The sequence below is a fragment of the Rhipicephalus microplus genome, chromosome 8 (assembly GCF_043290135.1).
Source record: "Rhipicephalus microplus isolate Deutch F79 chromosome 8, USDA_Rmic, whole genome shotgun sequence".
Taxonomy (NCBI): Eukaryota; Metazoa; Arthropoda; class Arachnida; order Ixodida; family Ixodidae; genus Rhipicephalus; species Rhipicephalus microplus.
Window position 1 is genome coordinate 66,200,088 of NC_134707.1, and position 22,168 is coordinate 66,222,255.

The 22,168-nt window shown below is 42.2% G+C and overlaps 1 protein-coding gene across 1 annotated transcript in view; it reads left to right on the top strand.

The window, feature by feature from the left end:
* Positions 1 to 3,725, top strand: part of LOC142769115 (uncharacterized) — a 30,569-nt gene extending 26,844 nt beyond the window's left edge. Inside the window, exon 3 of the mRNA XM_075872053.1 lies at positions 2,095 to 3,725. Coding sequence (XP_075728168.1) covers positions 2,095 to 2,320 — 226 coding nt within the window. The 3' untranslated portion in view covers positions 2,321 to 3,725. The remainder of the gene's footprint in view (positions 1 to 2,094) is intronic.
* The last annotated feature ends 18,443 nt before the right edge of the window (positions 3,726 to 22,168 follow it).

Consider the following 22,168-nt stretch of genomic DNA (forward strand, 5'->3'; position numbering starts at 1 on the left):
AGCTTGCGCAGCTCTTCCCGCACGATCGCTCGGATCGTTTCACGCAGGTCTCCGGAGTTACTGGCTTGAGCAGCAGCGCAGTCTGCAGTCAGGCGACGATTATACTGTCTGGTTCGCATGTCCAGAGTCTTTTCGATAGTGGTCGCTTCGGCTACAAATTCTTGGACGGTTTTCGGTGGGTTTCTTATCAGTCCCGCGAAGAGCTCCTGTTTGACTCCTCGCATGAGGAAACGAACTTTTTTCTCCTCAGGCATGTCTGGGTCAGCGTGACGGAATAGTCGTGTCATTTCTTCTGTGAAAATGGCGACATTTTTATTTGGTAGTTGAACCCGGGTCTCTAATAAAGCAGCGGCCCTCTCTTTGCGAGCGACGCTCGCGAACGTTTGCAGGAATGCGCCGCAGAAAACATCCCACGTTCGGAGCGTGGACTCCCGATTTTCGAGCCAAGTCCTTGCGGTGTCTTCCAAATAGAAGAACACACGACGCAGCTTTTCGTCATGGTCCCAGTGGTTGAGGGCGGCCACACGGTCGTATGTTTCTAGCCAGGACTCCGGGTCTTCGAACGATGACCCATGGAAAATTGGTGGTTCCCTGGGTTGATGCATGACCATCGTGGGCTGGGACGCTGCGGTTGTCATTGTCGCTGCAGTCATGGTCATGGCCTTGGTCTTCCGCGCCTTGTCTTGTAGAAGCCCGTATTCTGTTGGTAGCCCTTGCTGTCGGCGGCATGTTCGCTGTTCTTAGTTGGCGTCGGTGTCTTCTCCGCGACGTGGGCTGGGTTCACGGCTTGACGGGGGCGTCCGGTACATGAACGAAGCAGCACTTCCACCAGATGTCACGGGGTCGTGACGTGGCCGAAGACAGGAGACTTCGTGTTGGGATTTAACTGTTTATTTGGGCGAACCTGTGCCCGGCAAACGGAAAGTCCACTTACAGCAGCAGTCTCGCACAAATAGCAGTCTCGGACTGATAGCGGCAAACGGAGCGTCGGCCTTCGATCAACAACAACTGACAACAGGCGAAGCACGTCGGCATTTATACTCTTGCCGTCGAATGTTCTAGCGTTATCGCTGGCGGTGGCGTAGGTTCCAGAACAATCTGTACCATTCGCACAGTGGGCGTGATCTTATCGAAATGATCTACTACAGTCGGGAATCTTCTCGAAAACTGCAGGCGCGGTTTGCGCTGAGAATCATGTGGTGTTTTGGGACGATAACAAAAACTTGGGAAATGAAACGTGGCAATATACACTGACAGCTGGCATTATGTGGCTGCTTCTACAGGCCATTTATTATTTTTTAGAGTTAAGGTGTGAATTCCTCATAAAACTTTATGTTTCTGTCAATATGCGCATGTCGGTGCCCGGCAGCCGGTCAATAGTATCGAATAAAGACGCAGTTGATATTTGAAAAGGAATGTTGGGTCTTTGTTAACTAATCGACTTGTAAACATGAAGGTAAGCAGCAAGTCCATTGAATAAATGGTGATTTTACTAGCAGCTGGACGGGTTCTGGTGTGGTGTAGTAATCACAAGTTAGCGAGGGTAGGAATCAGGAGGTGGTGAGTTGCGATCCTTTAGGTGGTTGACTTATTTTTTTTTCATTTATTGCATCTGTGCGCTTTGTATCAATTCTTTTATATTAAATATTTTATGGTGACTACGCGCCAAGTTTTAACGCTGTAAACGTGTTCTTCGCTGTGTACTTAGCCCCTCCTAGTGATATTCTGCTCCAACGTCCGAGTTTCCAGCATTTTACTGGGCCTATAATTTGGCGTTGCACTGTACGCTGCTAACTAGTGACGCTGGGTTTCGCAATAGCAATTTGATAGGAAAAATTGAAAAGAATAATCATTCGCTTTGTTTTGTGTAGCCTTACTTTATGTGTAAACGAGCGAGACACCTGCCAAAGAAGCTGCAACAATTCAAGCCCATCGGAAAATATGTGTGCCAAAAACTTGGATACATGCAAAGAAACGAACATAAATCGTAGTGCCTTGCTCGCGCAGTGAGATATTGTAGTTTTTTTTTAGTTTACGTGCTAGATAACGTTTTTTGTCTAATTTTTGCTGTTGTTGTCAACCACCTCATAACAGCACCTCCAGTACCGTGGAAGAATGGTTCATCACAGCGTTATTCATTTCTTATGCCACGAGTCGGAGGGTGGACGAGAAGGTGGATTGCACAGGTCGGTACGCCCAGTGCAATGCCAACAGGCATAGCACCAGCAGGCAGTTACCGGAAGATCAGCGCCTGTCAGCTTCTGCTTGCAGACCAGCGCTAGCAGGCCGCCACCAGCAAGCTGGCACCAGTTGCTGTTGAAAAACCCACCAGAGTGTGTTTGGTGTGTTCTGGTGATGTCTGGTGTATACACCAGAGCACGGTGGTTTGTTCTGATGAATACTTTAGCCTGGTGTGCAAGGTTCTGGTTGGAAAGCCGACCCGTCTTGGTGTGTCCTGGAGTGATTATTCTGGTGGGATTTGTTCTTGTACAAAAGCCATCACATCGTGGTGTGTTCTGGAGTGAATGTGTTCTGCTGGGTTGTGTACTGATGTGAAATTTGACCCAGTGGGGTTTATCCTTGTGAGAATGCAGACCCAGTCTGGTGTGTTGTGGTACGATGTGTTCTGATGGGTAAACGACTCTGGTGTGGTGTATTCTGTTTGGATGTGTTCTGGTAGTGCTTGTGGCTTACTTGGGCTAAAATTTTTTTCCACGAAATGCACTCTGGCTACTACTCTAATAATTTACTCAGTCAGAGTCACTCACCAAAAATTACTGAGCCCAACGCACTCACACTCGTAACTCAGTCTTAGCGAACTGATTAGTGAGTTTACATATAACATAGCTTTCCAACCATTATGTCAATGCTCTTTAGCCTCTTCGGCATTTAGTGTTAGTATACACTCCACACACTAAAGCCAGGAACCGTGTACAACATATCTTAAACGTTTGTCACCCAGCATCTACAAGACAACCCCGTAAAAGAACTTATCAGGACATAGCACTGCAGTAATGTATTTGCAAACACTGCATCTGGGATTCAACTAACATTGCTGTTGTATTCATTTGCTGCATGTGTACTTTGTTTACATGTAGCACGTAATACCTAAAGCAACCTACAGTCCTGCAAGAACATCAAGTGTTACTATCGTCTTGTGACGCGATATATGCAGTGTATGCTGTTACATATCTTACTACGATGTAATATTGAAACCAATATGTTTTAGGTAGTTGGTTTAAAATATAATAAATGCACTCTGAACTATACACTGTTTTAGGGTGCTATAAAGTATGCCTTTATTGTATGTCATGCAGATGATTTAAAGAATGATGATATCCCCAATGTCGTAACAGGTGCACAAATCGAATTTGGAATGTCTTAGGCAAATGTGTTTTGAGTACTTTGTAGATCCCCATGATGTCTTTGGTAGCAGATGCATATAATATACAATCTAAATATAAACAAAATCTATGTAAATGTACTTGTGTTTGTACTGTACCATCTATGACACAAAAGACGAAGAGACAACTACACGGAGATGGAGATCTAGTACCTGCACATATTTTGCTGGAAAGCAGACAGTAGTTGATTAGGAGAAGAAGGCGGATGCAGAACCACATTTCGATATGTTTACCTCATCAGCATACCACAACTTTCCTACTGTGTGAAAAACAAACATGGTGAAGGCATACATGAATGTACAATAAAAAGAATGCAAAATATTCAAAGTAACAGAGACGTCTGTTTGAAATTTTCGAGAACCTATACCAGTGAAATGTAAAAGTGCTCGACACATAGAAACATTCCTTATAAAAAGCAGCCAAAACCAACCTAAGGTAACTCATTAAAAATTACGAGACATTTCAGATGGCTTCTGTCATAAAGCTGCAGAGCAAGGCAAGAAGAACACAACAAGCCAGGTGAAAATACCAGACAAGACTTCTGAGAACCAAGACTAGAAAAATAAATTCACTGACAGGCACAAGTTAAAAACAGCCCAGCACAATTTTCTGTGGGGCACTAAGGAAGAGTGCTTCTAATCTTTGCAGTTAGGAGATTGCAACTGCATTTATTGCACTTTGCAGGACGAATATGTACAGAAACATATATACGAAAAACGATGTATTCAAGCAGAAATTGGGCTAGTTTGAACATACTTATCATAATCAGTGCACAAAAAAGTGCACGACATTTTCAGTTGCTCTTATAGACGCCGAGATTTCTGTCTGCAACATACTTGATTATGTGCTTCGTGAAGATACTAAAGTTTTTTATGCCTTCATGTTTGAATATGGATGACATGTTTCATCCATTACCTTCCAGTTATTAGACAGCGTTTGTGTCGTGCACCATCTTGTGTTTTTCTGTGTTTCGTGCACTGATCATATTGAGTATAAAGTTAAGGCTGAAAACGTATTCTCTAGCGAACAATATATAAATACTTTGTGCTTGAGTCATACGAATAATAAAAAGCAGACATATACTGCTGAATACCTAGGCATTGACAAGATACAAATATTACCAGGCTCAGCTAGACAAAAAAAGAACAGGTGCATCGCTTAACTTCAGGGAATAAGCCTTGTAGAGTGTCAGATACAGTACAAATCTCATTTACCCATGATAACGCACACAGACACACACAGACACACACACACACACACACACACACACACACACACACACACACACACACACACACACACACCAGTCTGGCTCTATACGATGCTATTTTGTAGCTAAAACAATGTTATCTTTCGCAGAATGGATCTTGTCCACAAAACCCATGACATAAATGCTAGCAGGTGGACGTTCATTGCTGAAACGAACTGCTCCAATGAAAATGTTGCTTCATAGAAGAAGCACAGGTAACTTGTTCAGAGAGACCTGAATCAGCCATACTGAGCCTTTGCGGAATTTCAAGACTGGCGATAAAGTCACGTCATTCTGCCGCATATTGAGCACATGGCACAATTTGTACAGCTCACCATATGTTATATTCTGGCATTTAGGCTAAAGAGAGCTTTAAGAAGTTGCTGACAACAATGTTTCCTATTATTCTCAGAAACTGCTGCAACTGTATCTTCAGTTCCATCAATATAAAAAACTTCCTTTCTACATCAGTGCGGAAAGTTGAAACATCTTGGAGAATATGCTCGAGAGTTGTTCTTGATGCCATGGGTTTAAGTGAGAAAATCGCACGTTGACAAGACGTGTGGACCTGAACCATTTTAGATTCCTGCATATCCCAGAGTTTTCGAAACACATACTAAGTGTACACAAAAACCTCTTGGCCTAATATTGTATTAAGCCACTTCAACAAACCATCTACTTGGATCCATGGTAGTCCAGCTGCCACAACCAGCAACATGGTTTTCAGTATTGTTGCAGAAATGCTAAAAAGATGTACGCATGAATTTGCCACGATGAACTCTAAGAGATCAACATCTGGATTGTTGAGTTCACAGTTTTTGGGTCGGGCCTATCTTCTGGAGTTTCTTCGGCACAATTTGAGATACCGGAAAACTGTCTTTCTATTTCTGTGTTGTTGTCTTGTGCACTTCGCCCGTTATTCAGACCAATATATTCATTGTTTGAAATTTCGGGAAGCTCTTCACCTATTACCGTGTAAACATGGTTCATTTTGCATGACACTCTCATCATATTGCTCAACGGAGGTTGGCCCATTTAAGAAAAGAAGTTGGAGTGCCCTAATTTTTCCTTATTCAACATATTGACATGAAACAAGTTTGAACAGCCAAGCTGTTCTTAGCTGTGGCTTTCAGTTCCGGGCTCATCACCATGCAGATCACAGGGCCTCGTAGTTTGGCCAAAGTGAAGCTTCGTATGAAAGGGAGGACTGCATTGTGATATCTTGAAAATGTCAGGGTAGCCAAAGTCGAGTGGTAAAGCAGATGTGAACCTTCGAAAAACGCGCCAAGATCAGGTGATGATAAGAAAAGTGGACTTTGAAATGGCAGGCCAGTGTCAGTGTTCCCGAGTTGGCCTTTTCAGATCGGGGAGCACCAATGAAACAGTCACCCGACCTGAGCATCGGCTGGAATGGACAAGTTGTGGAGTCAACTGCGATGTTCATGCAGAGGCGCTAAAGTTGTAAGCTTAGCAAAAATTTTAAAAACATGAAATACCTTAGCCCGAGGAAACGCCAATATCAGCTTGGCAGTTTTGACGGTTTTTGCTAAGAGGAGCTGGCTGGATTTTTCTTTCATTACAGTAAACACATCAACTGTTGTCATCAAGAAGCAACAATGAGAACTAATATATGTGGAGGTCAAGTTGGAAAACTTCAACAATCCAGACTTCGTTTTATACACCTGCTTGACGACCGATGCTAGAAAATTTTTATATAATTCAATACACAGGAACGTTTGAGACGAGAAGCAATTTAGAACTGGATCTCCGCAGTCTCTGTCTGTTGAGTACGGCAGAGACAAAAAGACACGATAATCGAGCTGCCAGTACCAGACATCATTTGTCTATCTAGCAACCAAGCAAAGAAAAACTAATGTCCTGCCACACAGGAATGGAAAAAGCTGTGGGTAATTTATTGTTAGATCATTGCAAGGAATTACAACAATACCTTGTTTTATGCTTACTTTATGAATAGTGTTATGGTGGAAGAGTATGTACAGTGCCGTAGCACATGGTGGTGAGGCAAGCAATACGAGGGCAAAAAAAGGACGTGTTCCGGTAGATTCTGGATGCTGTACATGAAAAGTAAAAATTGCTAAATATGAATTCTTTCCTGGCATAACAATATTATGGTTGTCTCTGCAGCAAAGTCATCCCGAACCTGAAAAACATTCTTCCTAGGGTTTGAAATAACTAGAACTAGTTTCCTCAGCACGCGTGTATTTCGCAATGTGCAATACAATGCATCCGACACGAACCCCGAAATATTCTCCCGACAATTACACCTGCACCAACTTCTTCTGTTATTAGTGCTCGGACAATTTTTTCCCAAACAAACTTAACATACAAGTCTATCTCTACTCAGTGCTCTTTTCCGAAATTATCCTGCTGCTTTTTCAAGTACCGTGGCAGTGACACAAGGCGTTTTAGCGACTGTATCACCCCATGCCTACCTATACACTAAGCAAAAGGTGGGCCTAGGCACACCTTGCACTTTTTGCTGCGGACAAAAACTTGCGAGATTTCTTCATTGCCTCCTTGAAACGGAAATGTCGATGTGGACAAGAGTGGTCCAGTCATCCTAACAGATTTCACCAAGTGAAAAAGCTGATCAAAAATGGAATGTGAGTTCAGTCATCTGATTTCACCAAGTGAAGAAGCTTATGGACAATGAAGGGCTGAGTGGCTTCAGCATACGGTATGAAACCTCCTGAACAAACACCTGCAACAATCTCTGAGCAATAAAGGTATCGGACTCCTCGGCAGTTTCATTCAGCTGCAATTAGATCCTTTCAAAAAGCAACATGAAATGCCTGATTTACCTCGGTGGAAGAATGCCATCGAGACATGGGACACTCTGATGTAAAAGCCGGAATTTTTATTATGTTGCCTTGCAGAAAGCCCTTTCTGAAATGGCCTTGGCAGCCTTGTGAAAAAAGCTGATCGGCAAAGTTTATTGATGCGCTCTTTCAACTCCGCTATTCGGTGCCCAATGTAGAAGGCTCTGCCAGTGGAAGTCAGACTAAGTTTCGTGATCAGCTGGGTGACGCCTTCAAGAACGCTATGCATGAAGTCTGGCAGCGAATCCCAGAAGAAATTCAGCGATGTCTTCAGGGTAACAGATGTCCCCTTTATGCCAATAACTGAGGTTCCTCCTTGCGGGAAGAGACGTTGCCAACAGCACCACATCGTCGCACTTCTAGACCATGGCCACTCCTGCAAAACATTTTCTACCTTCGAGATTATTTTTTTTGTAAAACAACGCCAAAAACAGCCATAGTATCCACTCAACTGTTTTGTATTCAGCAGAACAGATTGCGCACGCAAGTTGACAACGCAGCACACAATTTTCACAGCAGAGTGAACAAGTTGCTGTCCGAATTAACATGTTATCTCCCCCAGACTTTGGAATTTCTCAACAAAGACCTTTTGAGAAAATGTTATTAGGTGGACATTCATTGCTCAACCAAACTGCTCCAATCAGGATGCTGCTTGAATGAAGAGACAAAGGCCACACATTCAATGAAACCAGAATCGGCTGCATTTGAAGACTGGCTGCATTTGAAGACCTTTGCTGCATATGAAGACTGGCGAGTCACTAGTGTTCAGAGGTAAAGCCAAGGCACTCTGCCTTATATTGAGAACATAGCTCATCTTGCAGAGCTCCCAAATTAGGGAAAAAGTTCACTGCCAGATATGACTAGAAAATGCTGGAGATGCACCAAGCAAATCGCATCAATATCACGTTTCACTGTTTCTTTGTTGCAGATAATTTGAAGCAAACGAAGCTGTACCTTGTCTTTGTGGTTTGAATTCATATTGCATTAGTGGGAAAATAGGTATTGTGCTACCATATAGAGCTTAGACATGCAAGATCAAGAAATAACAACAGAAGAAGGCTGACAATGTTGTAAAAATCGCTGTCAGAAGACCCTCGCCATCAACGTAGGTGGCATGGCATCAACACAGATACATTATAACAGTTTCAGAGTAAAAAAAAAGACGTGTGTGCAGCACACAAGCTCTCAACAATAAAAAAAGAAAGTAAAACTCCGCAGTTTCTGATCCATTATGCCATGAGAGATACAAAGCCAGTAAGGGCTAGTAAATGCACCAACCAATGATTTCTTCTACCTGACCACACGTTAGCATGCAAGGTTTTCTTGCATACCACTTCCGAGTTGAAACATATCGATACCAAACTAAAACTTTAGACCAACATAGTACAAACGACATTAGTGGCCAACATCTGAACTACACGACCAGTGCTCCACTACTGTAACGAAAACTAGAGCACATACAATTCTTCCACTAAAAATAAAAAAGGAGCTATTTGTCCACACATGGACAAGACCTCTTCAACAATTACACTGTTGTAAGGTGCACCATCTTAACTGGCAAAGACATCTTGTATATTAAAATACATGGTACACAACATTAAGTCCCTTTCAAAAATATTTCGAATTTCGGCTACAACAAATGTTCCTTCTGATAGACAATAACACATGGTGAAGCCACGTTGCTTTCACGCAAAAGACACTGCCCTACATGTACTGGCGGATGCTCGATGGTGTGCATAAAAGGCAAAAAATACTGCTCACGTATAACTTCCTGGCATAAAAATATTATGGTTGCCCTTGCGGCAAAGGCACCTTGTACCTGAAAAAAATTTCACTGTGGTCTTTAAAATAACAAACACATGCTTTCTCGGCACGCCCGTATTTTGCACTGTGCTATATGATGCCTCCGACACAAGCTCTGGAATATTCTCCAATGGTATTCCTGCACCAACCGCTTCTGCTATTGGTGATTGGGCAGTTTCCTCCAATACACACAGACACAGAGGAGCACCTAATACACAAGTCTGGCTCTGCTCAGTACTCTTTCCTGAAATAATTGCCAGCTGCATTATCAAAATTGGTGGCAGAGTCAAAAGGCATTTAAGCGACTCTATCACCCCGTGCATAATATACGTTCAGTTATCTGTCTAGGCACAACTTTTGCTGCGGAAACAAACTTCAAAACCTCTTGAATGCCTCCTTCAAATGGAAATGTCGAAGTGGCCCACAGCGGTCCAGCCATTCCTAACAGATTTTGCCAAATGAAGGAGGTGATGGACTTTAAAAGTCGTAGCAGCTGCACCATACAGTACGGAAACCTCCTGAACAAACCCCTTCAACAAACTCTGAGCAATAAAGGTCTCGGACTTCTGAACAGTTTCCTTCAACAATATGAAAACATTTTCAGAAAGCAAGACGAAAGGCCTGATGTCCTCGGTGGAAAAATTGGCATCAAGACTTGGGACACTAATACAAAAGCCAGAATTTCTATTCAGTTGCCTTCCAGAGGGCCCTTACTGAAAGTAGTCTTTGCAGCCTGGTGAAAAAAATTGGTGGGCAAACTTTCTTGATGTGCTCATTGAGCTCCTCAATTCTGTTCCCAATGTAGAAGGATTTGCCAGTGGAAGTCAGCCTAAGCTCCTGGATCTGCTGGGTCACTCCTTTAAGAACACAATGCATGTAGTCTGGAGGTAAATTTCAGACAAAATTCAGCGATGTCAGCTTTGTAACAAGAGATGGTCCCTTTATGCTATCAATTGTTCAGTTCCTCCTTTCAGAAAGAGACATTGTTGACAGCAGCACATCATGACACCTCTCTATCATGTCCGCTCCTTTGTATGGCTACTTGACAGCTCCTGAAGGATAAATAGTACCGCTTAGTTTGGTTCCACTTAGTTGAATAACTATGAAGCCTTTATAAGAGACATTGATCTAACAGACACTTGTGTATAAAAAACACCAGTGGGCTACAAGAAAATAGGTTTTGTTAGGGTATTGCATTATTAGTATCCTGCTTATAAGAGAGACCTCACAAATTTAACTTTAAGCCGCAAGGTATCCAAGGCGTTCTTGGACAGTTTGCGAAATCAAAACATAGAGACAGTGGACATTTTTGCTATTATAAGGCAGACTCAATAAACAGAACCCGTGGAACTATACTTTCCATTCAACATGAGCTTTACTAGCGGAGCAACGAACAAGTATGCAAAATAAATGTTTGTTTTAAACCAGTGATATCACAGTTCATTCCATTCAAGTTGCAGTTCAGTTCAATAGATTTTTGTCAACCGAGAATGCGCTATTCCTGAATATTACCCTGATAACACGCAGTGCTGTGCTTAAAATAAGCCACAAATAGCAAGCACCAAGCATCTGATGCCGGCCGGTGCCTTAGATCTTTTGTTCACATATAGTTCATGCATATGCACAGTGGATAGTGGAAGCTCCTGATGCTAGCTGCTGTGTGTTTTTTTGCTCAATGCATGCAGACTCTTTTGCTCTTGTTTCAAAGGTCGTGGCTAAGCAGAGGTTCATATTAGGACTACTACGCGACAATACTAAGCAAGTAGAAAATTGTTGATCTTCCAGAAGAGCTCCTTTCTGCAGGCTCCAGGAACAGATGTAGTACCCGTTGAACTGTTTTCAATTCAGCAAAAAAGCTCGTGCGGGCGAGTCAACATAGCACCAAGCAATTTTCACGACAGAATGAACAACTTGCGGCGCAAATGACCATGTTTTCTTTCTCAGACCTTGAAACTTGTGAACAAAGACTTTCAAGAAAAGGTTTGCAGGTGGAAGTTCTTTGCTGGACCAAAGTCCTTCAATAAGAATGTTCTTCCATTGAAGAAGCACAGGTAACTCTTTCAGTGAGACCTGAATGAGCCATATTGAGCATTTGCTGGACTTAAACAATGGTGAGCCATCAGTGTTCAGAGTTAAATTCAGCCTCATATTGAGCACTGTGTGCATCTTCTTGTACAGCGCACCATCGGTAATATCTTTTAAGTGGTCAGACGAGGTTGAAGTGAGCTTTTGCAAGTTGTTGCCAACAATGTGTCCCGTTGTTTTGAGAAGCTGTTGCAACTGTATCTTCAGGTACATCAGGATAAAAACTTCCTTTCTTCAGCAGTGCAGATAGTGGAAACACCTGGGAGCAAATGCGACATAGCTGTTCATTGAGGCCCAGGGTTTCAGTCAGAAAATTTCACGTTGAGCAATACGTGTTGACATGAACAATTTTAGATTTCTGCGAATCCCAGAGTTTTTGAAACCCATACTTAGTGGGCGGAAAAACCTCTTGGCCAAATATTGCATTGAGCAACTTCAACAAGCCGTCTACTTAGGTCCATGGTAGTCCCGCTGCCAAAACGAAAGTTAGTACCAGCAGCATGGCTTGCAACATGCTTGTGGAAACGCCAGGAAGATGTACAGATGTATTCTTCTCAATAAACTCCGAGAGATCAACATAAAGATCGTTGACGTCACAGTCTTCTGGGTCTGGCCCAACAGCAGGAGTTTCTTCGGCACACTCTGAGCAGTCAGAAAACTGCCTCTCCATCTCTGGATCGTGGTCCTGAGCATTAATTCTGTCTTGCAGACCATTATCTTCATTGTGTGAAATTTCGGGAAGCTCGTCATCTGTAACAAGGGAGCTATCTTGTGAACCTGGCCCATCTTTAAGCAGGACACTGTCATGAGATGGCTCACTGGAGGTTGTCTGGAGGGAAACAAAACAAAAAACCCTACAGGAATGATCCAATAGCCTGGCACAGCGAATTTCGGTTTTCTCGTGCATAAAGCAGGCAAGACCTATAAACAAAACAAAGAAATTAGGAGTGTCATAACTGGTATGAGCGGGTGCTCAAGTTAAACTGGCCATGTGGTGAGAAATCTGATACAAAGAATGTTGACAAATTTGACGGAACAAGCACTTGCTTTGTCGTACCTTGCAAGCAGTCTCATTTAGTACTACAATTACAATGCCGTGAAATCTTCGACAATTCATCCAGCATAAAACAAGTAAAGCACTGGTGACATGCTTGGTATGTGTGTGTCTACAGCAAAAACGCGTTTGCTCGAATTTTATGAGACCGAAGAACCCGTCTGAATTATTCAAATGAAGTATCATCGAAATTGTCGAAAAAACAATGATCCAATGGGTCTTTCATCAATACACTCATTTTTCTTGAGTATGCAAGTCGTTTTGCATAAACAAGCCAAAGACCACAGTAATCGTCATTCGCAACGTTTCATTTAACAAAGCGCATTTTTTTGGTTTCGCGCGTGTTTTTTTGTGCGTGTCTGTAATTAGAGTATGCTATATCAACTAGCCCAACATCAAGCACTTCAGACTAGAAGAACAACACCATGTAGATGGGAATAGTCGCTTGTACAGTCTGTCTGCGTCACTCGTTTATTCGGGCTTTGTAAAAGCATTTTTATTCATTTCACGATGACCAAAGGCAAGACTAACGACCCGCCATGATGGATCAATGCTTACGGTGCTCTGCTGCTGAACCAAAGGCCATGGGTTTGACCCCAGTCACATTTCGGCGGATGCATAATGGTATAGGTTGGTTTACTGTGCGATGTCACTGCATGCTAAAGAGCACTAGATTGTCGAAATTTCCGGAAACCCTCCTTGCCCGCCCCCCCATCTCTCCAAACGCGTACACACCTTCAAACCGAGAGACTAGTTGGGCGTACAGCGCGGCACAGGCGAGGGACAAAAAATGGGCGCAAATTTACCCCACGCTCAGCTTCGTCTGCGCGGCACGTTCAACCGATTGTATTAGCTTACCAACTCACTGGAATTACCATAATAAACGAGAACCTACGTGCCAGTTTATAGAAACTGCTACCGTTCAAGACGTTTCATGAGTGGCGAACACGTTTCAGCAATAACGACATGCAGAGAAGCCAAATATAACAGTACACAATGCGTAGTCCAAGCCCACAAGATGACGGTACTACACAGAGAAACACCGTGGCGCCGTTTTATTTAGGCTGGAAAATGCAGCGTAACTTACCTTTGATGCAGCAGGCGGTTGTTGCTATCGCTGGCTCCACAGTCTGTCGGGTTACCTTGTGCGACGATTTATCTGGTTCCAAGTAGCAGCAATAACGTTTTGGAGGCATGCCAACGGTATTCATCAGATCATCCGTAGCGTATTCACTTACTATTCTACAAGCCTGCTGCTGGCATCACGTAAAGACATACGTGACGGCCACAAAAAACCTATAGTGCGTGTAGATGCATGTTATTTGTGCCCGGACTCAATAGGGTAATAACTTGAGCCACAAGCTTTTTACTGACTGCATTTACAGTCAGAGCTATGTACACGTAATCTACCTTGCAATCGAATGTTGTCGTGCAACGAACGGTTATCACAGAACACGGTTACCGCGAGTGCCGACTCCTTAAATATTTTAAATGCGAAACTCCCCGTAGATCTTATGCATAAAAATTGTACTATAGAGCGAAAAATGAAAACTATTCAGTTTTCGCACCATCTGTTGTCAAAAAATATAATTAACAAACGATAGCAAAAGTGCATGCGTTGCGTTAAGCAGCTTGTAAACAACGCACCCAGAGGTAATGCTGCAGAAATTTTGTTTTCTCTTGCTGCTTCTAAATGACGCTAAAATACCTAGTTTCTTTCCTCCACGTCCTTCGCATAGTTGGTACGGTGTTTGGCTAGAGTTTTATACAACAATAAAACAGTTTTAGGTCTAGAACACACTTTTTTTACTGGTTCGCAAAGAACTTCTAGTTTCTTTTTAAATTGGCACATAGATAAACGAACGGAAATAGAAGTAGATATATGTAGGTATATTAAAAACCCTCTTTAGGTGGTAGCACCCTCCACATAGCTGTAACGTGCTTTTTTGTTATTTTGTGGTTTTTACAAACGTATGAACCAATAAATTGTTTAATATATACCAATTGACTACTTGAAGAGCTTTACTATTTAATGAAGTAGCGTGCAAACGACACTGTAACACACACATATTCCCAAATACAGTCTAGAGCTCGTGTTTGGGTTATTTTAAATGGGCCGTGATTTTGTCATTTGTGCTATTTCAATAAATATCAATAAAAAGGTGATGCTGAAGACATTCACCATTTCTTTAATGGTCTGTGCAGCTATCCGCCGCCAACACTCTAGCCTTTCTTTGGTGCAGATTTTTTACACGTGCGGTTAAATGCGGATTGCATGCTAACACTGCAGATAGTATATATGCTTTTTTTTTTCTTTTGTAAACAACGTGTCTGTATATACCAGGTTATTATAAAATACGATATTGCACATGATGAAATTGATGCATGATCAGTGAATATCGATGACATGTGCTTGATATTTCAAAACGATTTCATACGATACCACTTTTGATGCATGATCGGTGAATATCGATGACTTGTGCTTGATATTTTGCAACGAATTCAGACCATACTGCTTATGATGCATGATCGGTGAATATTGATGACATGTGCTTGATATTTTGCAACGACTCATTACAATACTGCACACGATGAAATTGATGCATGATCGTTGAATATCGATGACATGTGCTAAATATTTCACTACGACTTGATACGATACCGACTACGATGAAATTGATGCATGATCAGTGAGTATCGATGACATGTGTTTGATATTTCGCAATGACTTCGAGGCATTTCTTAGGTAATGAGTGCCACTTGTATAACGCAGTGAGAGGTGTGGTTTGAGACGCTATACATTTGCCATTGGCTCGAAACTCGTTACAATATGTGAATATATGTACTCGCACACATGCAAACACATGCACGCTTTGATGATTCTTTAGTTGTACTGCAAGGTATACTTCAAAATTATAGTTACCAGCCCTGGCCACTTACTCAGATTGAGAATATTCATGCTTCTTCTTTTTGCAAATAAATATTTGATGCACGTACGCGTATACACTTAGGGTTATTAATAGAATAACGTACTGCACATGATGAAATTTACCCTTGATTGGTGAATATCGACGACACGTGCTTGATATTTCGCAAAAACTTCGTTGAATATCTGAGCAAATTATTATTTACTCATTGCACAGACCATTAGCGCATTCAAATTTAGGGGTTGTTTGAGCTGATACTTTTCCATCAGCCTGAAACTGGATCGTTACATTCTGTGTACGTATGTACACGCACTTGAGACCCTGTGCATGCGAATATTCAAAGAAAAAAATCAGACTCCTGGCCCGCTCAGAACAAATTATCTCGCTTAGCGGTTCAGAAATGTAACACGGCTAAACAACTTCAATAATTGGCTCATTACCACTGGCAGATGAAATGCTTTCATTTTGTGGGTATGATTTCTGTGATAATGACGAAATAAGAGATTCATGTTTCCGAATAGTGTGATGCTTCCAGTTGTATAGTGATGGGTAATCGTAAGTAACATTCCATCATTTCAAGACTTTTTCTCCCAATAAAACTGCCACGCATAGCACGGCTGCATTTCGTTGGTACTGTTTTCCAAGCTTTCATCGGCTTGTTCAAGGTCTAAGTATGCCGGTGACAATTAAGTCATTTGTGTATGTTAAATATCTGTCAGACAGCGTGAAGAAAGTGACGACGGCAGATCAGGCCCCGGAAACTGTCAAGTTCAAGTGGTCACCTGTAGGGGGCGAAATATTCAACCATGGCGCATTCTTGTTTCAAACACCTAGAGTGGATTTTCTAGGCTCTCTCGTCACTCGCACTATTGTACTCTCTTGTAGCGACGCCCTCGTCGGGGCCAAGTGTCAATTCTAAAATTATCAAATACTACACTTTTCGCGTTTTGTCACGCATAAAAAACAACTTGGTCTTATAGTAAGTATTTTTTTTCTTGAGGATGTGCTGCGTCATCAATTTTTTGTAATTCTCTTTTGTGCTCGAGCTGACTCAAGGTCAGCAGCAGCCTATCGACATCATTATCCTCTTTTCAAAATATACGGCGGCTAACGGTTGCGACGGCACGTAACGGATCGCGGTACGTTCTGGTGTGTCTCAGACTGATTCGTTTCGCTGTAAATCTTTCAAGTCTCTGCAGACCGACACACTCTTCTTCATTCTGTTAATTTTCAGTCGTTCGAATGCGTTCGCGAAGGTAATTCATGTTACTTCCGGAGAATGAAGCGACCGCTGAAGCTTCCATCGGATGAACACCCGTTGCAAGCCCGGGCGGTGAGTAGAAAGCACTTCAGTTTTTTAAGGATGGTTGCTTGCTAGGCTAGTTTGTTCATTTTAACATATGTAGTGTTTTTGCCACTGACTGCGTAGGCGTGATACGGTGGCAGCGCATTGCAATATTGAATTTTGAAATTTTTAACGTCCCAATCTGTCACCGGGAAAACGTGCGTAACTTGCGGGGTGGCTTCACGTGGGAACGAGTCGCGGACTCGTTAATGCTAAAATTCTATCGCCAGGTAGCACCAACCAGGCCTTTGCGAGATAAAAAGGTAAATAAATCACTATCGCCTCGCATGTGTCTTACACACACGAGGCATGCGTCTTACCTACATCATATGTTCTGTTTTACAAAGTGCTGCACCTCGAAATTCTTTTCAGTGGTGCAGTGATGCCATCTTCTAAACCATGTCATTTATTTCAAAAAGTGCAGGAAAAATACAGCACCAAAATTACTTCATACTTTGTCAGTACCTCCTACACTCATGGCGCTTGTTTGGTGCATCAGCATGCTGAGCTTAACAAACAACATAGCATTAGACGTAAGTACCGTGCCAACCTCTACAAACGCGGCATGTTTTGCCAAGATGTTAGTACCTTATTCAATTTAGTGAACAAAAAGAAAAATTCCACTTTGTTGGCATCTTGTCATTCACTTGTGATACCGCACTACTGAACTCATGCTGCAAAAGTTTTGAATTTCTTGTGCACAGCTGTGAACGAGTTACCATTGGTGCAGGTGAACTTAACCCCTAAAAGTAAACCCTTAAAGATTGAAGCTTCAAAACGTCAAAAAATTATGAACACGGGGTGCCAGAGCAAATGTATTGACAAGCCGTCTTGTCTCCTGTGAGGCTACGATGTCATTTGTTTTAACCCATGGAAGGCAGAATCAATCTCAATTTGCCCACTACTGTACAATTCATGGTCATTTCATAGTTGGCATGTGTATCATCCGAAGTTATTATTGCATTACTAAATGAACACCTTCGCAGTGAGAGGCCTTAACAGGCTTTCCGATATTTAGTTGTGCCTTGTGACAGTTTACGAACAACACCCAGAACTCTTTTGTCTTCAATAACTGTGTTTAGGTCATACAAGTTTACAAAGAAGGTGTGCCAAATCTCAAAGGGCTGCACTAAACTGCTTTACCAATGCACATATTTTTAATCTGCTTCTAAAATAATAAATCATAATGGCGATGACCACTTGCAGTACAGCTTCCTCCAATACGTGAATGCTGTCGTGAAGAGCAAGAGTGTGTTAAGTAGATGTGGTACTGGTTTTTTTATATAGCCGAGAAACGTCTCAGATTTCTTTGAGCACATTTGCTTCTGTTTAAATTAGGTTGTCATAACTACAGTGTCTGCAACTATGAAGTGAAATTCAATTCCATCATGAAAAAAAGCTAGGAAATCACACATGTAATTGAAACGTACACGATCTTGACTTATCTTCAGCCACACTGCAAGATAGTACGTATTTCAAATCTTAACCTCTAAAATTAGCAGCGAGAAACAACTTCAGCTTTCAAGCACAAGCATACTAAAAAAACACAATAACAAGACTGTAATAAATGTGATTTTTATTGCTCCCGTAATTGGAGAGATTCACATCATGTACCACCAATAGAATTCAGGAGCGCTCGCTTGCTATAGAGTGCTCAAGTTCTGTCGACACGTCTATGCGAAAAGAGGTTGTGCTCAGGGCAGAGCGCAACCTGTCTGTACTGTAAGAGCACCAACAAAGTTGTACAAACAACAAAATTGTTCACTGCTTGCCTAAAGCTTCTTTTCTCAGAATTGGGCCTTTTATATTTTTAAGCACACACCTCATAGCTGTTCCTTTAGCATACATGTTCGCTGCATAATCAGCAGACCGGTCATTACCTGCGACGAGAAATTCTAGTTGTAGTAATTGTGTAACTTAACTCTAACAATACATGTAGCAAGCCTGAAATATTTTAGGCCCATCACCTAAATACATACTACCTATGTTCAGGCTCATGGCTGAGAATTAAAATTGATTGATTGATTTGTGGGGTTTGACGTCCCAAAACCACCATATGATTATGAGAGAAGCCGTAGTGGAGGGCTCCGGAAATTTCGACCACCTGGGATTCTTTAACGTGCACCCAAATCTGAGCATATGGGCCTACAACATTTCCGCCTCCACCGGAAATGCAGCCACCGCAGCCAGGATTCGATCCCGCGACCTGCGGGTCAGCAGCTGAATACCTTAACCACTAGACCACCGCGGCGGGGCAAGAATTAAAATTAGTGCCTACCCTGTCGACACGACCTGACACAGCACAATTCTGAAGTACTCAATGCAGCATTCCCGAGCGAAAAAAATTCAGAACTGCAAGCATTCGCAATTGCTTATTTAACTAATTTAGCAAAACCACAGAGCTCTGGCTGCGTGAGCTATCTATCGGTAATGTGCAAGTTTCCTTCCCGATTCCACATCAAACATTCACTTCACTTCAAGATCAACACTACAGGGCAAGCACCACATCTGACGGCAAAATCGGACCCTTGTCCTGAAGCCACGCTATTAAACTCGAGCGCCGCAAGACAATGAGAGGGACGTCCATTCAGCGATCACGATGTTCAGTTTTATGCGTATGCTTGTTAGGTTTCAAAAGTCTTTACACATGTTTTGAAAACTTTCATTATGTATGAGTGACTTGTTTTGTTCAGACCTGGCCGTAGACAGTGGTTGTATCGGCTTGAACAATCGCAAATAACGATGCAAACCTTACTTGATTGATGTTGTTTTTGACATTCGAGGTCAGCTAGGTCACCTGGCGGTTATTACAGACGCGAAGCGTGATTTAGCAACGAAAAAAAATAACATAGGAAGCGAGCAGCGCGAACCAGCCGCGAGCCTCTCACCTGCAGCAAAAAAATGCGTCTCTCTATTGTTGATGGTACTACCAGTGCCATCTCGCCTAGCGGTATTGCAGTTAGGTACAGTTTCCGTTCTCCCAATACAGTTTCCGTTCTCTAAAGGCAACGTTTCTGTTCTCTAAACTGGTAGGTATTCTGTGGTCAGATCATGCACGGAACTTCGATCCGAAAGACGTCAACGAGTTCACGCATGGCGACACTTATTAAGTGTACGGGGACAACGGAGACTCTACTAAAGAAGGCTACTATGACCCTGACCTCCTGCATATGACTGGTAAAGCCATGCTTTTATAAACTGCATGCTTTGCTTAATTGTGCTCCTCCGATCAGGATACGCAAACCTATATCAATAAATAGAAATATATCTAAAAAACTTTCTTTTGGTACAACTTCGGTTCCGAAATGCTTGCAGAAATGAAGGAGTACAAGTACCTTGGAATCATAATAACAACCTTAATTGGAATATGCACATTCCCAACATAGGCAACTCTTCGTTCAGAAAACTTTGTTTTCTCAGACATAAACTAAAGTGTGTTTTTCAGTGTGTGAAAACATTTTGTTTCATGTTTCTACTTTTGTTGCTTCACCTTGACGTACCACTGTACAAATGTTATGTAGATTTTGCCTTACTTTATGCTGCAGTTTATTTTGTACACATACCAGTGTTCCTTTTTGCTGAGTATGCGATTTCCGTTCCTTCATTTGCTTTGTTTGTGTTTTTTTGCCCTTCCGGCTTGGGCCCCTGCTTGAGCCTGCAGTATTTTATAAGTAATAAAGAAAATGTTCACATTTCTAAGCGGCTTTTTTTTCTCGAATGGCTGCTCACTATCAACGTGCATGGTTGACCTTGCAGCTACGTACAGTGTGATGAAAAAAGTACATGAAGCTTATTAACGCTTCTAAGTACCATCATGAATCTCTTCCATCTCGCGCAGGTCCCTGTTCTTCTAAAAAAGGTGTCTTTCTAAACAAGGTGTTCTTCTAAACAAGGTGCCCTTCTAAACAAGGTGTTCTTCTAAACAAGGTGTTCTTCTAAACAAGGTACATGTTGACAAGGTAGTGCTTCAGCGAACGGCGCCACGGCACCGTTTGTTAAAGCACTATCTTATCAACATACAGTACATCAATTCCGGGTTCGCTCGGATATCGTCGGCTTTTGCATTCCGTGTCACGGACGATGATGAGATTCTTTATTTCTATTTGGAAAACATGCCTGCATCAATATAAAATAAATTTTAGTAACGGAAATATTATGCACTTCCATATTAGTAAAGACCCTTAAAAAACACGTAAATAGAAAAGTTCCTTTTCTACACCTAGTGCCATCTCTCGCCCCTATAGCAACTCGCCAAATAAACAACATGACCGCTGCGCACGTAAGCGTAATACGGCTAGCGTGATGTGATTTTCTAATTATGTGTTGAGTTTCTGGACGATTCACAGTCGCTCCCCTGTTATCACACCAAAGTTAATAGATTTTAAGAATGCAGACAGGAAGAATGGTGCTTGGGAGGCGATGCGCTTGTGCTGTAGCCGCTTCATAGATGCGTCAGTACTACCTACGCCCGACTCGCTACCTACTGTCCGATGTTATGCCCCAAGAAAAAAGCATAGAATCGAAAGAAATGAACGTTATGTTTCTTATTGCGTGGCTGGAAGGTACCTCATGTCACCGATGGAGTAGATCAAAAAAGTTAAGTAGCACGCGAAGAGGTTTGTTTTGGCAGCCTGTGTGCTGCACGGGCGGCGGCCGCTCTTTGGAATAGCATCCGTGACCGAACTCGACAGCTGCTTGTCCGCATGCCGAAGACGCTGGTGTATACAACTGTAAAATTTACAGATTTAGAATTTAGTGAACGTGATTGAGAAGTTACATTTTGCGTTTGTATGCGCACATGCAAGCCCGTGCACGAACATGCATAAAGAAAAATTGCATTCCCACGCAGAAAAAAGGTTTCTGTGTAAGCCTAACAAATGTACACAGGGGTGAACAGCCTCACGGCGAACACGGCAATAGTGCAGCCTTGTTTCATTCAGCTGTACTAAATAATTTTTTAAACTGGGATATCATTCAGAAACACTACTTATGTTGTGAGATTCCGTTGTACGCGTTGGCTTCCTATGGACTTTGACAAGCTAGCGCAGTGATTAGATTATACCTAATAAAATAAAATTTTCAGAACAAATGTGCAACTGTAAGTTTACCACTTGGGATATCTCAATCCTATTATTGGTGCACCTTATTTACTGTATGTGGTCTTGCACTTTTGCAAGGCTAACATTAGTGTTGCTGTCTTTACTAAAATCTTTTTACTGAAATGTTTTGTCTGACCTGTCTGAACAGCCCTAACTGAAAAATATGCTGCTAGAAAAAAAACCAAATTTCTTAAAGTCTCTGTGACCATTCTTACCAGGACAGCATAGTTCTCAATGCCTTTCAGGACACGTTTCTATAGTGTCGTGCAAGTGCAATAAGTCTTATTGTAACGCGACTTCTTAATATTTGTGGAATCCTTTATTCTACATTCTGAATCCAAGGAAGAAAGTGGTAGCTATCT